The sequence below is a fragment of the Aspergillus bombycis genome (genome assembly GCF_001792695.1).
Source record: "Aspergillus bombycis strain NRRL26010 chromosome Unknown contig00035, whole genome shotgun sequence".
In the NCBI taxonomy this organism is placed as follows: domain Eukaryota; kingdom Fungi; phylum Ascomycota; class Eurotiomycetes; order Eurotiales; family Aspergillaceae; genus Aspergillus; species Aspergillus bombycis.
Window position 1 is genome coordinate 115,454 of NW_019170037.1, and position 20,132 is coordinate 135,585.

Below are 20,132 nucleotides of genomic sequence, written 5' to 3' on the forward strand. Positions count from 1 at the left end.
CCGCGGGCCGCAACGCGTAGGGAAAAGAAGGCAAAGCGATCGGCCACGCGTGCCGTCGCAAGTAATCAAGCAACTGTCAACTCCGTGCTCCAGCGCCTCGGACTTCTACACAAACTGTAGTCCGCCCTTGCTACTCGCCGTCAGGGCATCGGCTCCTGATCTCTACCATCGGTTGCGTGATGATCTGGTTGTGCCTGCCATAACTTCCCGTGTCAGGCGCGCCTTGTCAACATGTACGTCAAGCAAATCATTATCCAGGGCTTTAAGAGGTAAGTCGCGCAATATCTGAAGTGATCACGGGGGCTTTTCGGACATCGAGACTAACTGACCATTATCTCCGCATAACAGCTACAAGGATCAAACGGTCATCGAGCCCTTTTCTCCAAAACACAATGTTATCGTTGGTCGCAATGGCTCGGGCAAGAGTAACTTCTTCGCAGCCATTCGCTTCGTTCTCGGCGATGCCTACACTCACATGGGCCGAGAGGAGCGCCAGGCTCTCTTACACGTACGTATCCTGAAGTCTCCGTCCGATTACGATATGCTTATGCTGAACAGGAAGGTTCGGGTTCCGCTGTGATGTCGGCCTACGTTGAGATTATCTTCGATAACTCCGATGATCGGTTCCCTACTGGCAAACCCGAAGTCGTGCTCCGTCGTACTATTGGCATGAAGAAAGATGAATATACGCTGGATCGTAAGAATGCCACCAAGAACGATGTGATGAATCTGCTCGAGTCGGCTGGTTTCTCGCGGTCGAACCCTTACTATATTGTCCCCCAGGGTCGAGTGACGGCCTTGACTAATATGAAAGATTCGGAGCGACTGAATTTGCTGAAGGAAGTGGCCGGAACACAGGTCTACGAAGCGCGCCGTGCAGAGTCTCTCAAGATCATGCATGAAACAAACAATAAGCGGACCAAGATTGACGAACTCCTCGATTTCATCAACGAGCGTCTTGCAGAACTAGAAGAGGAGAAGGACGAGCTGAGGAATTTCCAAGAAAAAGATAAAGAGAGGCGCTGTTTAGAGTACACGATTTACTCCCGCGAACAACAAGAGATCTCCAGCTACCTTGACAGTCTGGAAGAGCAGAGACAGACTGGTGTTGAGGATACCGACTTGAACCGTGACCGTTTCATCCAAGGGGAGAAAGAAATGGCGCAGATTGATGCCGAAATCGCCGAGTGCAAGCAACAAATCGAGTTCCTCAAGGTAGACAAAGCGCAGTTGGAAGACGAGCGCCGCGAAGCATCCAAAGCGCTTGCGCAGGTTGAGCTGCAGGCTAAATCGCTCACCGATAATCAAGCAACTGCTCAAGCCCAGAAGTCCCGCCATGACGAAGAGCTGAAGTCCGTTGAGGCTGCTATACAAGAGCGCGAGGCGGAGCTACAGCAACTCATTCCAAGTTTCAATTCCGCCAAAGACCAGGAGGATGCCGTCAAAGCACAGTTGACCGAGGCCGAGACTTCCCGCCAGAGATTGTATGCCAAACAGAGCCGGAATTCCCGCTTTAGGAACAAGTCCGAACGAGATAAGTGGCTGCAGGCCGAGATTAAGGACAACTACACATCCATATCTACCGTACAAGGAGTGATGGCTCAAACCCAGGAAGATATCAAAGAGCTCGAAAACGACATTGCTCTCCTAGAACCGGAAACAGAACTCTTGCGAAAGCAGATTGATGGTCGAGGCGACACCATTCAGTCTGTGGAACAACAAGTCCAAGCGGCGAAGGATGAGAGGGATCGCCTTATGGACCAGCGAAAGTAAGTTTCTTCGTGTTCTTGTCTTTTCTCTTCCCCACCTTGGCAGTCCGCTAATAATTCTTCAGGGAACTGTGGAGAGAGGAAGCAAAGTTGGATTCGATTCTCGTGAACGCTTCAAACGAAGTAGACCGCGCAGATCGCTCTCTATCTCAGATGATGGATCACAATACTAGCCGTGGTATTGCGGCCGTTCGCAGAATCAAGCGTCAGCACAATCTTGAAGGTGTTTACGGCACACTTGCAGAACTCTTTGATGTCAACGACCGGTACCGAACAGCCGTCGAGGTCACGGCGGGTCAGAGTCTGTTCCACTATGTGGTGGACTCGGACGAGACTGCCACCAAAGTTTTAGAGATCCTACAACAAGAGAAGGCAGGAAGGGTCACGTTCATGCCCCTGAACAGGCTAAGGTCAAGGCCTACCAACATGCCCAGAGCTAGCGACACGATACCAATGATCGAGAAGCTTCAGTACGATCGGGCATATGAGAAAGCATTTGTTCATGTATTCGGCAAAACTATCATCTGTCCGAATTTGCAAGTTGCCGCACAGTATGCCCGAAGCCATGGTGTGAACGCTATCACCCCCGAGGGTGACCGTTCAGATAAGAGAGGTGCCCTTACTGGTGGTTTCCACGATTCGCGCCAGTCCCGTCTCGATGCAGTTAAGAATCTGGCCAAGTGGAGAGATGAAGTTGAAACCAAAAAGAGCCGCGGTAATGAAATTCGAAAGGAACTTGAACACCTGGACCAACTCATCACGAGAGCTGTGGGTGAGTTGCAAAAGCTGGAACAGCAAAGACACCAGGTACAGAACAGCAGTGGTCCAATGCGGCAAGAGCTGCGGAGCAAGCGTGACCTTATCCAGAAGAAAAACGATAATCTCGAGGCTAAACGAAGGGCTCTGCGCAATATCGAAACCAACTTGGCTGCTGTGACAGATCAGGTCGGTGCCTTCGAGGCGGAACTTAAGTCGCCATTCCAGAAGGCACTTACCAATGAAGAAGAAGCGCGCCTGGAAAGTCTCAGTGCTACCGCTCAAGACCTTCGACGACAGTATCAAGAACTCTCCAGCCAACGCAGTGAACTGGAGGCCCGCAAGTCTGTCCTAGAAGTTGAGCTTCGGGAGAATCTCCACCCTCGTCTTGATCAGCTGGTGGGCCAGGATATTGATATGGCTGATGATGGCAGTCAGGGTAACCTGAAGGAGACCCAGCGCGAAATGAAGCGTCTCAACAAGGCGCTCGAAAAACTCGGTCAACGTCTCCAGCAAGTGGATGAGTCCATTGAACAAGCCAATGCTCGCATGGCTGAGCTCGGGCAAAGAAATGCAGAGACCCGGCGGGAGCTGGACGAGCTGGCCAAGTCCATTGAAAAGCACCAACGACGGATGGAGAAGAGCATGCAGAAGAAGGCTGCCCTAACCAAGCAGGCCGCCGAATGCGCAGCAAACATTCGTGACCTGGGTGTCCTTCCTGATGAAGCTTTCACCAAGTACAAGAACATGGACTCCAACGCCGTCGTCAAGAAGCTCCACAAAGTCAACGAGGGTCTCAAGAAGTACTCACATGTCAACAAGAAGGCGTTCGAACAGTACAACAGCTTCACGAAACAACGTGAGACACTCACTACTCGAAGAGAAGAACTTGACGCCTCCCAGAAATCGATCGATGATCTCATTACCGTACTCGATCAGAGAAAGGATGAAGCCATTGAGCGGACCTTCAAACAAGTTTCCCGTGAGTTCCACAATGTGTTCGAAAAGCTTGTGCCTGCAGGTCGTGGTCGTTTGATCATTCAGCGCAAGACCGACCGCGCCATGCGGCAGGCAGACGAGCTCGATTCCGAGGACGAAGAAGCCCAGAATAGCGTGGAAAACTACATCGGTGTTGGAATCAGTGTCAGCTTCAATAGTAAACATGATGACCAACAGCGTATACAGCAGCTCAGTGGTGGCCAGAAGAGTAGGTTCTCCGTAGCGCATTGGACAGTGACATATGTACTAACCTTTTGATAGGTCTTTGCGCCCTTGCGTTGGTCTTCGCTATCCAGGCTTGTGACCCAGCCCCGTTCTATCTGTTCGATGAGATCGATGCCAACCTCGACGCCCAGTACCGTACGGCAGTGGCTCAAATGCTCCAATCGATCTCGGATGCCACGAATGGACAGTTCATTTGTACCACTTTCCGGCCCGAGATGCTTCACGTGGCCGAGAAGTGTTACGGTGTCAGCTTCCGGCAGAAGGCTAGTACAATCGACGTAGTGTCAAGAGAGGAGGCATTGAAGTTCGTTGAAGAGCAGAAGTCATGAGAGGAGTAGGTGGGAGAGATCCTCTTTGATGGGTTCACGTGTCTTTACTACTCCGTTGCCGGGATAAACAGGGTAGCAGGCGTATTATGACGGGCAATTTTCTATTTATCGCTTTTTCTTTTAATTATATCACTTCCTTTGTATGCGGAAGATTTCTTTGGTCCCTTTCTCTGTATTTTTATTGAATCGTCGGGCTCTTGCTTTAAAATTCCCAACAGTCAATTATGGAACATCCGGATGGCTTGATGCAGGCGCTACGACTTATGTGGAACTTTTGCGTTTATCTGTGACAAACGTAAAGTTGGTATTCTGGTCTCTGTAGGCTGGTAATCTGGGACGTGTCGTGCCAGATACCTTTGTCTTCAATTAAGCAATTCTAAACACTCGTAGCAGACCGGCAGACCAAGCGTTATATTTCACTACAGCTTGGCAAGGCCTTTGGCTTACCAATTCCTCGGGCGCGACCCCCGCCCCCCTATTAATGGTGGATGTTAACGAGTGCCCTTAGGAGTTTCTAAATGATTTTTATATTTGTATTTATTTTGTCCTGTTTTTCTTTTGTGGATCCGGGAGGCCCGGCTTGTGTGGTACCTCTCCTTGGGGATGAAATATATATCTCCCCTTCACCCGAACTATTGACACGAACACGAACACCATAGAAACCACACAGGAATAGAAACAACCATAGATGACTTCATTCAACGTGGTGCAATGCATCTATACATCTCTCGATGCAAAAGCAAATCTACATCTAGCATCTAATTTCCAAATCCAGCCGAAAAGGAGCCCTAATTTTTCAAAGGTTCTCCAGTCCACTCCTGCAAAATATGCTCAGGAACCCCCCTCACCAGAACATGCATATGCTCCAAGCTGCGCACACTCTGCAACGCAGTCCAGTTCTTAAACCAGAGGACATTCGCCTTTGGATCCGAAAGCTTCAAGTTCCCCTCCTGCGCAAGCCGCGCGACAAAAGTGCGCTGCACGAAATCCTCAATTAGCGCGCGGGACTCGTCAGTCACGTCCCCATTCTCCGGTTTCACAGGGACAGGAGTCCGCAGCCACACGACGAGATGGTTGATATCCGGGGTGACGCCGTAGGGCCAGTCGTTGCGGAGAATCTTGTAGTCGGCGGGATCGGCAAAGGGGATCGGGTTTCTGAAGGGGAAGACCGCCCCACTGTCTGTTGTGGCGCCGGTGGTAGTGGTGGTGTCAGGGTCCGGGAGGTGCCAGCCTAACCGGCGCTGACAGATGTAGTTTGTGATTGTGCCATATTGGGCTTTGATGTCGGCTGTCCAGGCGAGATAGCGTTTGAGATCGGAGGGTTTCCGCTTTAGAATTCCGAGATCATTCCGGGCTGTTTTGGTAGTGAGTATGTGGGGGGATAAATCAGTCCGTGAGGGAAGGTGAAGAGTGCGGAGCCATGAGGAGGGGATTGGAGATGAAGCGTGAGGGGAAGTTTGATAGAAATTTATCTTTTTTTTTTCAGGTTTATTTTTATCATAATTTTTAAAGATCAGAAATAAGAAGAGAGGACCTACCGATGATCGCCTTGAGATCTTCCCAGTCATGGAGGACAAATTCCTCGTCGGTCTGTGCAAGGACCTGACGATCGACGTCGGTGAGGTTAAAGGCTGGAGGTGCGTCTTCGCGGGTCATGGCTATAAGGACTATTTACTGAGATAGAGTCTATTGGGGGAGGGTTGTCTATGGAACTCAAAAAAATTGGAGGACGGATCGGAATTCTGGATCGGGAAGGGCAAGAGGAGTAAAAGTCTCCATTCGCGCGGAACCTGAGGCAGACACAGGATATTGGCATCGGGAATCTTTACCCCAGAAAAGCAAAACCCCCCAACAGGGACTCGGGATGTCGACTCGGATTGGTTCTTGGACAATGGTGGGTGGACTCGTCTGACTGGATATGCTTAGATTAGACCATGATCTATTGATCTGACACCGGAGGCCACAATGACTCCCTGGGTCGTACCATCTCGCCCTCCGAATCGGAATCCATTGGGACGGTGAATGGTCTGCTTGAGGTAATTAATTGTCTACATACTACTCGTATAGGAGAGATCCCCGCACACATGACTGCCCGAACCCTCGGCGTCCTGGTTGTCTCCCCCGTGATTTTTTGAAGTTCAACCGATCAGTCAACAGTTACCGTAAAATTACCGTCCTCGCCGAACGAAGAAAACGAAGATCTGCCGATCCACTGTGCCTGCCTCGGGTACCTCGCCGGTAACGGCCCCGTACGGCGGCCCATCCTAAATCTTTCCGCTATTTTGTTATCTTCCGCGTCTTTTCCCTCTTCCTCCTCCTCACTCTCTCCTCCATCTCTGTCCTCCTTTCTCAACGTTTGTATCTCTTACTATTCCCATTCCCTGGGGTCGTTAGAGGAATTGTCAACATGAGGTTTGTGTTTATTTCCCCGCGGTCACTTGTTGCGCAATGACTGACATTGGCCATCATCACAGTGCCTTTGCTTCGGAGAACATGACCTCCGCCCTCCTGGTGGTTGGCACAGCCATTTTCGCTGTTTTGGTCGGCGCGAAGCTGCTTGGTGGCAGTGGTAGTATGTCTTTCTTCCGAAACCTCAGTAATACCCCAATCCGCATCATATGATTGTGCTGACCGCTTCCTTGCCCGAACCAGAAGCCAGAAAGGTCTTGAACCCTACCGAGTTCCAGAACTTCGTCTTGAAGGAGAAGAATGAGATTTCTCACAACGTTGCCATCTATCGCTTTGCCCTGCCCCGCCCCACCGACATCCTGGGCCTGCCCATTGGTCAACACATCTCTCTCGCTGCTACCATTGAAGGCCAGCCCAAGGAGGTTGTGCGCTCCTACACCCCCATCTCCTCCGACAATGAGGCTGGCTACTTCGATCTCCTCGTCAAGGCCTACCCCCAGGGTAACATCTCTAAGTACCTGACCACCCTGAAGATCGGCGACAACATGAAGGTGCGCGGCCCCAAGGGTGCCATGGTGTACACCCCGAACATGTGCCGCCACATTGGTATGATTGCCGGAGGAACCGGTATCACCCCCATGCTGCAGGTCATCAAGGCCATCATCCGCAACCGCCCCCGTAACGGTGGCAACGACACCACCCAGGTGGACCTGATCTTTGCCAACGTCAACCCCGATGATATCCTGCTGAAGGAAGAACTGGAGCAGCTGGTCAAGGAGGATGATGGCTTCCGTGTCTACTATGTGCTCAACAACCCCCCCGAGGGCTGGTCTGGTGGTGTTGGATTCGTTACTCCTGATATGATCAAGGAGCGCCTCCCTGCACCGGCCAAGGACATCAAGATCATGCTGTGCGGACCTCCTCCCATGATCAGCGCCATGAAGAAGGCGACCGAGTCTCTCGGATACACCAAGGCTCGCCCCGTCAGCAAGCTCGAGGACCAGGTGTTCTGCTTCTAAGCATTCCTGCCTGTTTGTGCTTGACAGCTTATATAACAGATAAAAAGCATGTCTTCCCGTCGCGATGTTAGCTCGGATGGACGCGCGGAGGCTCATGTTTGAGATATGCCATGCTATGTTGGTGTTGAGCCCGGAAAAAAAGCCTTTACCGTTTCGGGACGATATATTTAGATGAGTCACTCACTCTAGTGGGTTTCACTACCATTCAAGTACGCACGATACCTAGAATTTGATACGATGATCTCACTTTCGCGCTGTCACTTGCTTGCAGAGCTTTAGCGTTGCAATCCACTTGTACGAACTCGATGTAAAAATGCCATCTGCTTGATTAGAGAAATCGTTGTAATGCGACTTCGATGCAAACCCTACCTAATACGTTTAGGAAGTATATTCATGCTCAAGTAGTTTGACACATTATAACAATGCACGTCATATAGCATAGGGGACTTTTTATGGTTCATAAACTTCCATGATGGAATCCACCAAAGCCAGGAACTTCTCCCGATACTCATCAGCGGTCGTAGTAATCGTCATCGGGCCTTGACGGCCAATTACATTGAACGTCTGGATAACTCCCGTCATCGCCTGCGCATGCAGCTTATGCTTGGCCCAGAAGAAATCCAACAGCACCGCACGATACTTCCACTTCCCATCCGTGGACGCTAACCCAATACGCCACTTACTCCGCTTCCCGATCACATCGGGAGCGGAGGAGGCTGGGAAGCGAACCAGAAACAGAGAGTAGTCCACCGCGTTGGCCGACGCAAGAAATGCCGTGTCGGCCTCTATCATCCACTTCATATCGTCGTAGTCCGATTGAGTCAGCCGGATCTTATCTGGAAACTCGTCCGCCAGTCGACTTAAGGTTTCTTGGCTGACGAGTGGATCGGGGACTAGATCCCGCTCGGGAAAGAAATAGTCAATTGGCTTCAGGTCGTAGGTCTCCCACTTCTCGGCGGCTGGGTCCTTCTCCTTTCCGCAGAGCATGTTCTCCATGATGATATGGTGCGCTGGGGTTGTTTTCACGAGGGTTCCCAGTGATGTGTACGCTGCATAGATATAATCCGTAATCCAGACAAGGATAGAGTCTGGGTGAGTGCTGATGTATTCATAGTATGGTTGGAAGAGGTCATGGCGGAAGAAGGAATGTTCGAAGTGCCGGGGGAGGCTCTTGACGAGGAATGCGGAGTTTGACGTGCTGAAGAATGTCTAAATATGAGTTAGTTCCGGGATCTATCCCTTATAAGGAAATATTGCAAAGGGTCGATGGGACATACAGATCCAGAAAAACCCAGATCTCCCATCGGAAGTAGAGGAAGCGCCTTGTCTTTTCCACTCAAGAAGCAGGCACTATATTGCTCCTCCGAGATTTCCCAGATCTCATTCCGCAGCTTTCGGAACACATCTGGCTCATATCGAAGAAGCTTCAGGTAGAATATGCTGAAGAAGGCAATGATCCGTCCAAATAAGGTCTTGCGAAAGGTCTTGGGGTCTCGAAAGAGCGCAAATTGTATACTCTTGGCGAGGGCTACCTGGCGACGACGACCCATTGTTGCGGCGGCAGTGAAGGTGAGAAAAGGGAAACAGGTATACACATCGTGAGTACCTGATATATGTACATCCTAAAGAGATGCATGGTCCAAAGCATGGTCAAGACTAGGTGTTGACGTTCCAGCATGGTGACGTCAAATGGAGATGAGACATATACCCAAATAGGGTTAGGGTGTGATAGAATCAGGTGATCATCCATGCCACTGGCAGACCGTGACTCACTCACCGCCCTAGGTGCAAGCAGAACTGCCGCATTGAGTCAACGAAGGACGGACAAAAAAAAAAGAAAAAGAGGGAAAAAAAGTTCCCCTCCAGCGCTTGAATTCCCCCTCCGTTTATGGGTCGGTATCTCTTTAGCGGGGCCCGGCGATTTTCCAGCGCCATTTTCCAGACTGTGCAGTCCTGCGGTCCACAAAATAATTGCTCTCCCTTATACAGTCGTCCCCGTCCCCTCTCGCATTTTAATCCCAGGCGCTCGCCCTTGCTTTCTCGACGTTTTAGTACGAGCACTCCAGTCGCAGCTATGGCATCTGCTGCGGACCTTACTGTCGCCGTGGAGGGGCTCAAGCTCCAGTCCACCACGGAGACCTCGAAGTTTCCCAACTCCTTCCCTTCCTTGAACCCCATCGATCTCTACAGAGAGCATATCGCCGAGAAGCTGGGTGCAGCTAGCGGCATTGAGGCCGAGAAGATCTATACCCGTCTGCAATGGAGTAGCACATTGGACAAGGGTGATCTGTTGCTGCCGGTACGCTATAATACTAAATACGCTGCTGGGCTATGGATGTGCTGACGCGTGTTATGCCGATAGGTCCCCGCCTTGGGTATCAAGGGCAAGAAGCCTCAGGACCTGGCTGAAGAGCTCCGCCAGAAGTTCCCCGAGTCCGACCTCGTCCTCCCTCCTACTTGTGTTGGTATCCACTTGGTGTTCTTCTTCAAGCCGCAACCCCTGACCCAGACTGTTGTGAGCCGCATCTTGAAAGAGAAGGCGGCCTACGGTACGAATGGCAACCAGGGTCTCCGTGATCCCTCGGACCCTTCCAAGGGCCAGAAGAAGATGATTGTCGAGTTCTCCTCGCCCAACATCGCGAAGCCTTTCCATGCCGGTCACTTGCGTAGTACCATCATCGGAGGTTTCCTGGCCAACCTGTACACCGTTATGGGATGGGATGTTATCAAGATGAACTACCTAGGTGACTGGGGTAAGCAGTACGGTTTGCTTGCCAACGGTTACAAGCAGTTTGGTAGCGAAGAGGCGCTGAACAAGGACCCGATTAACCACCTGTTTGATGTTTACGTGAAGATCAACCAAATTGTCTCCCAGCAGGAGGGCCCCATCAAGGAGCTGAAGGAACAAATCAAGGCCAAGAAGGAGAAGAATGAGGATGTTTCCGAACTCGAGCAGCAACTGCAGAAGCTCGTGGACGCCAGCGAGGACGAGAGCGCTCGTCGCTACTTCAAGAGCATGGAGGATGGCGACGAACAGGCTTTGGCTCTCTGGCGCCGTTTCCGTGAGCTCAGTATCCAGAAGTACCGTCAAACCTACGCCCGTCTGAACATTGACTTCGATGTGTACTCTGGCGAGTCCCAGATCAAGAACGAGAGCATGGCTGTTGCCTATCAGGACATGGAGAAGGCCGGCGTCTCCGAGAAGTCTGAGGGCGCCGTCATTGTTGACTTCACCAAGCATGGTGCCAAGAAACTTGGAAAGGCTATCATTATCCGTAAGGATGGCACTCCTCTATACCTTACTCGTGACATTGGTGCGATCACGGAGCGTGACGAGGCCTACCACTTTGACAAGATGATCTACGTTGTTGCTGCGCAGCAGGATCTCCATCTAGCCCAGCTATTCAAGATTACCGACCTGATGGGCCACAAAGACCTGGCTAGCCGTTGCCAACACATTAACTTCGGTATGGTTCGTGGAATGAGCACTCGTAAGGGTACCGTCAAGTTCTTGGATGATATTCTGGGAGACGTTCGTGACAAGATGCACGAAGTCATGAAGAAGAACGACGAGAAGTACCAGCAAGTCGAGAACCCCGAGGAGACGGCCGATATCCTGGGTATTACTTCCGTCATGGTGCAGGACATGTCTGGCAAGCGGTATGTTAACTATGGTACTTTCAAGTGACTCTGAATCTTGACTAATTGAGGCAGTATCAACGGCTATGATTTCAACCTGGACGCCATGACCTCCTTTGAGGGTGATACCGGTCCTTATCTGCAATATGCTCACGCCCGTCTCTGTTCGATTATTCGCAAGTCGGAGCTGAATGTTGAGGAGCTGGGCTCTGCGAACCTGGATCTTCTGACGGAAACCCACGCTACGGACCTTGCCCGTATGCTGTCACAGTGGCCTGATGTCCTGCTGAACACCACCCGCACTCTGGAGCCGACCACCATCCTTCAATACCTGTTCAAGATGACTCACAGCCTGAGCTCCAGCTACGAAGTGCTTAAGGTCGTGGGCAGTGAGCCTGAGCTCAAGAAGGCTCGTATGGCTCTGTACGAGTCCGCTCGCCAGGTCCTGCACAACGGTATGAGGGTGCTGGGTCTCAGCCCCGTTTCACGGTATGTCCCTTTGAGTTGAGCACTAATTGTCGACGGTATACTAACATCTGCTCTAGTATGTGAGGAACGAAAGAAAGAATTTATGATAAAAACCGTAGACTACGGTAGTTTGATAAATACCAGCATCTGTTTCCTTTTCGTTCTTAGCATTACATTGGAGAGCAATTGATTTTGGGCCAAGAACTTTAATGAATGGCTTGTTGAGGTCTTGATCGGCTGTACTCTGCGTAGACCAGCTATTTTTGGGGCATTTGGATCTGAAACTATCTTTAGTCGGCAGCCTTAGGCCGTGATTCGCTCAATGCGGGGAACCACGAGCGGTGAGGTGGGCGGCGAGAGATACTGCCCCAGTGCCCCTCCATGTAACACCACGTGAGAGGCCAAGCGGGACGTTTCTGGACAAGGACGCCATGTGATTGGCTGCTCGCGTGACTCAGGGCAATGAAAAACCGTCCTTTGCAAAAATTTCTGCTGAATCTTTTGGCCTCCCTCGAGGCCGTCAAAGCGACTATTTTCTGGGGATCAGATATACACTTTGATAATCACAATTGCCCACCATGGCCGACACTCCCGAGCTTGAGCCTCACAATGCCTTCGATACTATCCTGACCCTGGACTTTGGGTAAGACTCTTATGTCTTGCATCCCTTCAGCGGGGATGCTGTTCGAAACGTGAAAAACCATGCAGCTCGGCTAATTCATCTGTGCTCGCTCTGATACAGGTCTCAGTACACACATCTGATCACCCGCCGCCTCCGTGAGCTCAATGTCTACTCGGAGATGCTTCCTTGCACGCAGAAGCTGGCGGATCTCAAGTTCAAGCCCGCTGGTGTTATCTTATCCGGAGGACCCTACTCGGTATACGAGGAGGGTGCTCCTCACGTCGACCCCGCCTACTTTGACCTAGGCGTGCCTATCCTCGGTATCTGCTACGGCTTGCAAGAAATTGCTTACCGTCTGGACAACACCAATGTCATTGCTGGCACTGCGAGGGAGTACGGCCTTGCGCAGCTCAAGGCCAAGAAGGTCAACGGCCATGTCGACCGTCTCTTCGATGGCCTGGAAGACGAATTCAACGTCTGGATGTCCCACGGCGACAAGCTGGGCAAGCTCCCCGAAGGCTTCCACACCATTGCCACCACCCCCAACTCGGAGTACGCTGGCATTGCCCACGAGACTAAGCCCGTCTATGGTATCCAGCTGCACCCCGAGGTGACCCACACCCAGAACGGTACGAAGCTCCTGAAGAACTTCGCCGTCAACATCTGTGGCTGCAAACAGAACTGGACCATGGCTCGGTTCGTCGACCAGGAGATCGCCAGAATCCGCAAGCTGGTTGGTCCCAAGGGCCAGGTTCTTGGCGCTGTCAGCGGTGGTGTCGACTCCACTGTTGCTGCTAAGCTGATGAAGGAGGCCATTGGTGACCGTTTCCATGCGGTCCTCGTCGATACCGGTTTCATGCGCCTGAACGAGTGTGAGCAAGTGAAACAGACTCTTGCTGAGCATCTCGGTATCAACCTGATCGTGGCCGATGCTTCTAAGGTCTTCCTGGAGGGTCTGAAGGGAATCAGCGACCCTGAGCAGAAGCGGAAGTTCATTGGTAACAAGTTCATCGATGTCTTCGAGGAGGAGGCCAAGAAGATCGAGGATGCTGCCGCTCACTCCGAGACTGCCGGCAAGATCGGATTTTTCTTGCAGGGCACCCTTTACCCTGATGTGATTGAAAGTATCTCCTTCAAGGGTCCCAGCGCCACCATCAAGACCCACCACAACGTCGGTGGTCTCCCCAAGCGCATGACTGAGGGACAGGGTCTGAAGCTGATCGAGCCTCTCCGCGAGCTCTTCAAGGACGAGGTCCGCGACCTCGGAAGACAGCTTGGCATCGCCCACGAGATGGTCATGAGACACCCCTTCCCTGGACCTGGTATCGCCATCCGTATTCTGGGTGAGATCACCCCGGAGCGCGTCGAGATGGCCAGAAAGGCCGACCACATCTTCATCAGCATGATCCGGGAAGCCGGATTGTATGACAAGATCGGCCAGGCCTTTGCCGCCTTGGACCCCAGCCGCGCCGTCGGTGTCATGGGAGACAAGCGTGTGTACGAGAACATTGTTCTCCTCCGTGCCGTCGAGACTACCGACTTCATGACGTGTATCGCCTTCCCATTCGAGCACGAGTTCCTCACCCGTGTGTCGACCCGCATCGTCAACGAGGTGTCCGGCGTGTGCCGTGTCGCCTACGACTACACCAGCAAGCCCCCAGGCACCATTGAGTTGGAGTAATTGGTTTGGAAATGAATAGACAAGTTACGTTGTTATGTCTTACTGCATGTTATACGGAGCCTTTGCTAGATTTTAAAAATATACACTATTAGTTCACGAGCAGGTTTATGCGAACACTTGAAATGTCCTAGAAAGTCATTCTCAGTATTCATTGTTCTTAAGTAGGGCAAACATCAAAAAAGCCCTACAGGGCGGTCTTAATAAGGGAGGATAAATATAGAAATGCAGATGTCCTCCTAGACAAGCCCACCTGCCCCCATTTCACATCGAGCCGCTGCTATGGATGTCTTCCGGCATATGACTTTCTTGCCAGGGATGTTCTACCGTGAGTGCGAGTGGAGAATTGACTCTGGCCGAGGTGTTCAAAGTACTATGAATTATGGCATTCCCGACCTGCTCAATGGCTACATAAGTGGATATAATTTGGTATTAGTTATACCCACCCGAGTCCTCTGCCCGGTCAGATAGGCTGAATTAGGGCATGGCGTCAAGTCTTGGCATCAAATGAACTGCATGTCCCAAACCAACTACCGAACCACCACAGGCTGCAAATGGACAGTCTATAGCGCACTGAATGGGCTACCTATTCCTGTAACCTCCAGGGGTAAAATTCAGGTTCCAACCGGGACCCGCGGCAACGCCCCTGGATCATGTACGATGCGGCCGACTATTTTTAGCCGGTCCGATGTATGTCTGTATGTACCGGGGTACTTAATATAACGTCCAAGAAAACAACCAGGCAATGATCACGCCCGAGTATAAGTTCCTATATAAGACACCCCTTTCCCTATTTATATACTATCTCATTCTATGAATTATAATCTTGTCTATCAACATCATCAATACCCAAAAGTATCCAACAACAACCCTAGCTTTCACACACATTTATACCGTTCACGGTGACCCAAACCCTAACCTACCTACCCCCCATAAACCACAATCAAAATGCCCACCCAAACAGCAACGGCAGCAGCAGGCACACAAACCTGCAACACACCCACGCAATACGAGATCCCCGTGCAAGACGCCGCCTGCGCCGTCCCCAACAACTCCAAATACTCCACAATCCTCTCAAAATGCTGCCAGAGCGCCCCCGTCTCCGCCTACGACCACGACTGCGCAATATACTGTCTCGCGGTGGGGCAGTCCGTCCAGGATCTCACGGATTGCTTGTACGATGCGAAGGTTGACTGGGGGGATGTCTGGTGTCATGGGAACACAAGTGCTACTGCCACTGGGACTCCTACTGCCACTGCTACTGGGACTTCGGGGGTGAAGGAGACGGGGAAGGAGACTGGAAAGGGGAAGGCGACGGAGACTAAGACTGGGGGTGCAGTGGAGGAGACGGAGAAGAGTATGGCGGGGATTGTGTCGGGGAGGGAGGTTTCTCGAGTGTCGGCTTGTGTTGTGGGGTGGTTGGTGCTTAGTTCTGTGGTTGGGTTCTTTAATTGAGCGGTGGTTTTCTTTAGCGTTAGACTTCGTCTATTGGATATGAGGGTTTATTGGGCTTTGTTTGGGAGGGAGAGGTTTATAATTGGGACACAGCTAGGTCCTGGATTCTTGTATATTAGGTGGTGTGGTGTTGATTGCTTCTGTACTGATATAATCTATCCTTATTGCAGGCATTGTTTGAACGGGACTTTGTTTGATTCTATTCTTCTTAGTTGTCCATACCAGTAAGGCGTAATAAATCCCCTTATTCAAGGTAAATATCCATCATATTAACATGGCACTGAAAGAGATCTACAGAAGCAGTCCAAGTTAGACTGGACGTATGTAATCCTTCCTGAAACATTTGAAGATATTGCAGGGGTTGCTTTTGCGTTTGGATAGTCGATCAAGTAGAGTGTACTTCTGTTTACTTGCTTCAGTCCTCGTGAGAAGGTTCAGAGAGGAGTTGACCTTACATCAAGGAGATTCTATTGGGGTGGATTTAGTTAGACTACTGAATGTAGGAATCCATCCCTGGCTTGAGCCAAGAGTTCCGTGGACTGTCTATTTGGGTAGGTTAGATACCAACCGGAGATGTCAGGTTCACTGATAAATCTTCCGATCAGCTACTGTACCCGTCCGTTGCATCGGCGAACATATTGTGGTCATACTTGTTTACTAGAGTCTGAACCCGGCAGAAACTTTGCAGCACCAAGCAGTTGTCGGAATGATCTTGGGCTTTGTGCCAACTCGGTTCGCCTTTATGGTTAGGTTCAAGAGAAGAGGAAGGTTGAATGACCTCCAAGTGACCATGGAACGCCAAGCCAGTCAACGACAGCACCAGGGTAAGCTCCGTGCTCTTCTGGAAAGGACATGGATCTAAATTGTCAATCTTGCCAGTCTACGCCCGATGCAATGCTTAATAATACTCCAATGCCATATCAAGTACTTCAATTTCCAAATAGTCTAGAACAAGAGATCTCGAAGTGGCGGAAGCTGCAGCAGAGCAAACACTCCAAAACCCTAACCGAGGGATCGAAGGCGCTGGCTTTGGAGGTTAAGATGCCCAATATTATATTATTAATCGGTCTGTTGGCTGACCGGCTAGCCATTGAATTGATATCCAGTTAAAAAGTCATCACAGAAAAGTACCCATAAGATATTTACGTAGCTGTTTATTTTTCTGGCTCGGGAACATCTTGACAGACCGCGGTCCGCGGACCGCGGCTTCGCATATGCTCGTTCCCTTGAAGGATTCCTGTCCGAGAGTAGCCCGCGTATATTTTGGCAATGATGTTTGTCATGTGGATTATTAAGTATGGACTTGGTTGAGACTGTAGGTTGATCGCTATTAGAGTTGGGCCACTGGTTCACTCTTCGGTGCATTGTCCGAGGGCCATAGATCATGTAACATGGACCAGGACTATAGAGACTGGCTGCCGTTAGCTTTCTTCCGTGTATGAATCTGAGCGCAGGACTTGGACGCTTTGTATGAGCTGGCGATGTGGCTATTTTACAATGATGAAGATGGATGAACCGCAAGGCATGACCGATAATGGCATGGGAAACAGCGCTTACAGCCACACACAGACGAGGTTAATAAGTATGGATACTAAATTTCACAACTAAGTAGATATTACAGAAATGAGATGGCTGAAGTAGCTCATGTTGCGTATCCTCCAGACAATCTGTCGAATCGTGAGCACTAGAACCCTATCCAGGGACAGGCCCACTAATGCCGACTAGGTTCGATATCGATGCCTAGCGCGCCAATAAGCCAGAGTTCAGCAACGCGTTAAAAATCCCGGTCCGCGCTGCCACTGAGCCAGCAACGGCCAAGGCAAGTACATACAGCCAGCCCCTTGTCCGGCGCACCTTATTGCCCTGGCGGTCGAAGGGTGCTTTAGCGGGTCGGTAGAGCTTGCGGAGCTTGTCGGACGTGTATGGCGGATAGCGTGCGGCCATGAGCCTTTCCATCCACGTGGGAGGATCGAGATGCGTGCGCAGGTGCGTGAATTCGAGAAAACCATAAGGGCCATGATATTTGCCCATGCCGGACTGGCCAACGCCGCCGAACGGAGCACCCTTTGCAGCAACGTGAAGCATGCAGTCGTTGAACGTCACGCCTCCGGACAATGTCTCCGCCAGGATTCGGTCCTTGTCCTTCTGTTGCTGGCTGAAACCGTAGATGGCTAGCGGGTGTTCCATGCTGTTGATCACGGATATCGCGGTGTCCAGGTCCGCTTCAATGATTGGTAATATGGGGCCAAAGAGCTCCTCCGAGAGGAGACTGTCTCCGACTTCTATGTCGGTTACGATCGTGGGGCCGAAGGAGAGATCCTCTCTGTTCCGCTGTCCGCTGTAGACCACATTGCCGGATGTATTTTGTAACATCCGCTCGAGACGGTTGAAATTGCGTTCGTTGATGATGTGTGTGTAGTATGCTGGCAATGTTTCTCGGTCCCCGCCGAGGAATAAGTCGAAGTACTTCTTGAGATGATCGACAAATTCGCGACGCACAGATGGGTGCACGAAGACATGGTTTACATTCAGACAGATCTGGTTAAAACCAACGCACTTAGTTCCCTTCTGTAACGGATGCAGAGCGACACGGTGAAACGAGCTGGAAAAGGGATGGAGAGGGCCTTACCTGACCGGCGTTCATAAATTTGGTTGCCGCAATTCGCTTCGCGGAGAGCTCGATATCCGCCGAAGGGCAAACGATGGCCGGGCCTTGTCCTCCCAGCTCCAGCGTGACGGGGGTCAAATGCTTGGCTGCCGCGGCAGTAATAAATTTGGCCACCGCTGCAGACCCCGTATAGAAGATATGGTCGAAACGGTGCTCCAGGATGTAGCCCATCTCCTTGCTCCCGCCGAGATACATCGGATGGCGTCGGAGTCCAAATATTTCGGGATGATCTCCATCAACAAGTCCTGGCTTGCGGTAGCAACATCTGACGGCTTCACGATGACCGCACAGCCCGCCGCGATCGCGTCAAACAGGGGGCCCAAGAGGAGCGTGAAAGGGAAGTTCCATGCCCCAATGATCAAAGCGACTCCCTTGGGCTCCTTGCGAACCGTTGCACCGCCCAGAAAGTTGAGAGGACTGGCCCGTTCCGGTTTCTCATCTCGGGTCCACTCGTCTAGATGCTCCAGGGTGTTCAGGATATCCGCTTGGCAGCCCGCTACCTCGAATGGTAGTGCCTCTTGCGCATGCTTGTTCAGGTCCTTGTGTAGGGCCTCTTGCATGCGCTCCTTGTTGTCCTCAACCATCCACCAAGCCTGCTGTAATTGCCGCTTGCGCCATTTTTTATCCTTTGTTTTCCCGTGCGCAAATGATGTCCGGACGCTGGCAAGCGCCTTCACTAGTCAGTAGGAATTGAATCGGAGGAACTCAGGGCCTACCTACATCGTCGAAGTCAGTAGCTGATGAGAAGGGCATGTTGTTGACTGTTTTTGTCAGACTGAACTCCCCTTCTTTGGAGCCACTTGTATGTTTATAAAGTGAGCGCTCGGACCGTTGCCTAAGGGCCAAGATGTGGGGGTCGTTGGTAACTACCGAGGCAGCTGACCGAGGCAACTAAATGTTTATTAAGTATTCATGAAGGCCAAGTGAATCGTGTGGGGCCGTTGACTTATTGGTGTGGACAAGTTGGTCGCTGGTGGTTCTGCACGGAGATACCAGCTCGATGTTAATTTTCACTCCTGCCGGCCTAGGCTTATGCGAAACGAAGGGTCCGCCTAGACCCTTACCCACCTAGTTTCGTTACTACGAGCTTCATCTGTACCGTGCCTTGAATAAAAGGTTACTATGAAAATGTCGTCCAGGGACCAGGGTCTAGCTGTGGTTCCATAAGATATACCCTTAGCCAAGGGTCTCCAACAGTTTTCCCTTATATCTTTACTGTAATCGGTAGTGTGTTCCAAATGGTCTAGCAACCTTGAATCTAAATCGCGGTTCCGCCCTGTCTTACCCTCTGCTAAGGTGGCTGAAGTCCCTAGGTGATATAGCCCTAAGTCATCAAGCCTTTGGAATTGATCTAATGTCTAATCCGTCTGTCAGACTAACCACATCTAGTAACGAACTGGTGTCGGCACTTTGCGGGCGTCAGGGTTTGCCCAGCGTCGGAGGCCCAACGTGGGCTGCAAACCGACTCACGTCTAGTTTCGAGACTAGACAAGGATTGAGAGACATAGGTCGTGGCTTTTCGACATGGGCAGCAGCTAGCATACTTGAATGCTGGGGAACAAAGGAAGGATTTGGTAATATGCACGTTGCTGTACGTAATACGATTGTCAAATGATTTGAGCCCACAACGCGAAAGCAGAATCTGGCGACGGCCACCCACAAGATTAAATGACTTTTATTGACGGAGGTATCTGGTTTACAAGGATAGGGATGTATTTAAGTCTCATGATACTGCTATTGCTTTACTATTGCATCGCACAGTGCTGAGGATATCGCCCGGGATGAAACATTGGACCGGTGATTCAGACTGATGGCCTGATCTTTTCGGCCTTGGACCCTCAAGCCAAAGGGGAAAAAAAGGATAGATAAGATTATCAATCTAATCTCTGCGCACTAGTGGACGCCCATTACTTAATTAGTCGGTCTTATAGTAGCCCGATGTAACCCAAACGCCTTTTGAGTTGCACCCGACCACTAAAGATAAGATGCTTGATTATATCAGGTATAATATGTGTTCACTAGTAAACACGATAGCCTATGAGACTCTACATAGCATCCTTGCTAGGCTCTTCCATTCCCTGACCTCTACATGTCTC

At 51.0% G+C, this 20,132-nt stretch overlaps 8 protein-coding genes across 8 annotated transcripts; 5 read left to right on the plus strand and 3 right to left on the minus strand.

The window, feature by feature from the left end:
* Positions 1 to 231: 231 nt before the first annotated feature.
* On the plus strand, positions 232 to 4,078 carry ABOM_005676 (chromosome segregation protein SMC; the record flags this gene model as incomplete). The annotated part of the gene is made up of 5 exons (XM_022532805.1): positions 232 to 269; positions 349 to 508; positions 559 to 1,769; positions 1,835 to 3,732; positions 3,786 to 4,078. 5 exons carry the CDS (start codon positions 232 to 234, stop codon positions 4,076 to 4,078), a joined length of 3,600 nt encoding a protein of 1,199 aa, XP_022389745.1.
* Positions 4,079 to 4,866: 788 nt separating this feature from the next.
* On the minus strand, positions 4,867 to 5,734 carry ABOM_005677 (GIG1 family protein; the record flags this gene model as incomplete). Its single annotated transcript, XM_022532806.1, has 2 exons — positions 4,867 to 5,432; positions 5,617 to 5,734. The coding sequence occupies 2 exons, from the start codon at positions 5,732 to 5,734 to the stop codon at positions 4,867 to 4,869; spliced, it is 684 nt and encodes a 227-aa protein (XP_022389744.1).
* A 792-nt stretch (positions 5,735 to 6,526) lies between these two features.
* On the plus strand, positions 6,527 to 7,506 carry ABOM_005678 (cytochrome b5 reductase family protein; the record flags this gene model as incomplete). Its single annotated transcript, XM_022532807.1, has 2 exons — positions 6,527 to 6,650; positions 6,731 to 7,506. The coding sequence occupies 2 exons, from the start codon at positions 6,527 to 6,529 to the stop codon at positions 7,504 to 7,506; spliced, it is 900 nt and encodes a 299-aa protein (XP_022389739.1).
* Positions 7,507 to 7,956: 450 nt separating this feature from the next.
* On the minus strand, positions 7,957 to 9,056 carry ABOM_005679 (phosphatidylinositol phosphate kinase family protein; the record flags this gene model as incomplete). Its single annotated transcript, XM_022532808.1, has 2 exons — positions 7,957 to 8,715; positions 8,784 to 9,056. 2 exons carry the CDS (start codon positions 9,054 to 9,056, stop codon positions 7,957 to 7,959), a joined length of 1,032 nt encoding a protein of 343 aa, XP_022389738.1.
* A 524-nt stretch (positions 9,057 to 9,580) lies between these two features.
* On the plus strand, positions 9,581 to 11,653 carry ABOM_005680 (arginine--tRNA ligase; the record flags this gene model as incomplete). The annotated part of the gene is made up of 3 exons (XM_022532809.1): positions 9,581 to 9,805; positions 9,869 to 11,166; positions 11,221 to 11,653. 3 exons carry the CDS (start codon positions 9,581 to 9,583, stop codon positions 11,651 to 11,653), a joined length of 1,956 nt encoding a protein of 651 aa, XP_022389822.1.
* A 538-nt stretch (positions 11,654 to 12,191) lies between these two features.
* Positions 12,192 to 13,916, plus strand: gua1 (GMP synthase (glutamine-hydrolyzing); the record flags this gene model as incomplete). The annotated part of the gene is made up of 2 exons (XM_022532810.1): positions 12,192 to 12,256; positions 12,356 to 13,916. 2 exons carry the CDS (start codon positions 12,192 to 12,194, stop codon positions 13,914 to 13,916), a joined length of 1,626 nt encoding a protein of 541 aa, XP_022389823.1.
* Positions 13,917 to 14,861: 945 nt separating this feature from the next.
* Positions 14,862 to 15,368, plus strand: ABOM_005682 (uncharacterized protein; the record flags this gene model as incomplete). The annotated part of the gene is made up of 1 exon (XM_022532811.1): positions 14,862 to 15,368. One exon carries the CDS (start codon positions 14,862 to 14,864, stop codon positions 15,366 to 15,368), a length of 507 nt encoding a protein of 168 aa, XP_022389820.1.
* A 1,740-nt stretch (positions 15,369 to 17,108) lies between these two features.
* Positions 17,109 to 18,789, minus strand: ABOM_005683 (aldehyde dehydrogenase; the record flags this gene model as incomplete). Its single annotated transcript, XM_022532812.1, has 4 exons — positions 17,109 to 17,936; positions 17,998 to 18,152; positions 18,230 to 18,707; positions 18,757 to 18,789. The coding sequence occupies 4 exons, from the start codon at positions 18,787 to 18,789 to the stop codon at positions 17,109 to 17,111; spliced, it is 1,494 nt and encodes a 497-aa protein (XP_022389821.1).
* Between the last annotated feature and the right edge of the window lie 1,343 nt (positions 18,790 to 20,132).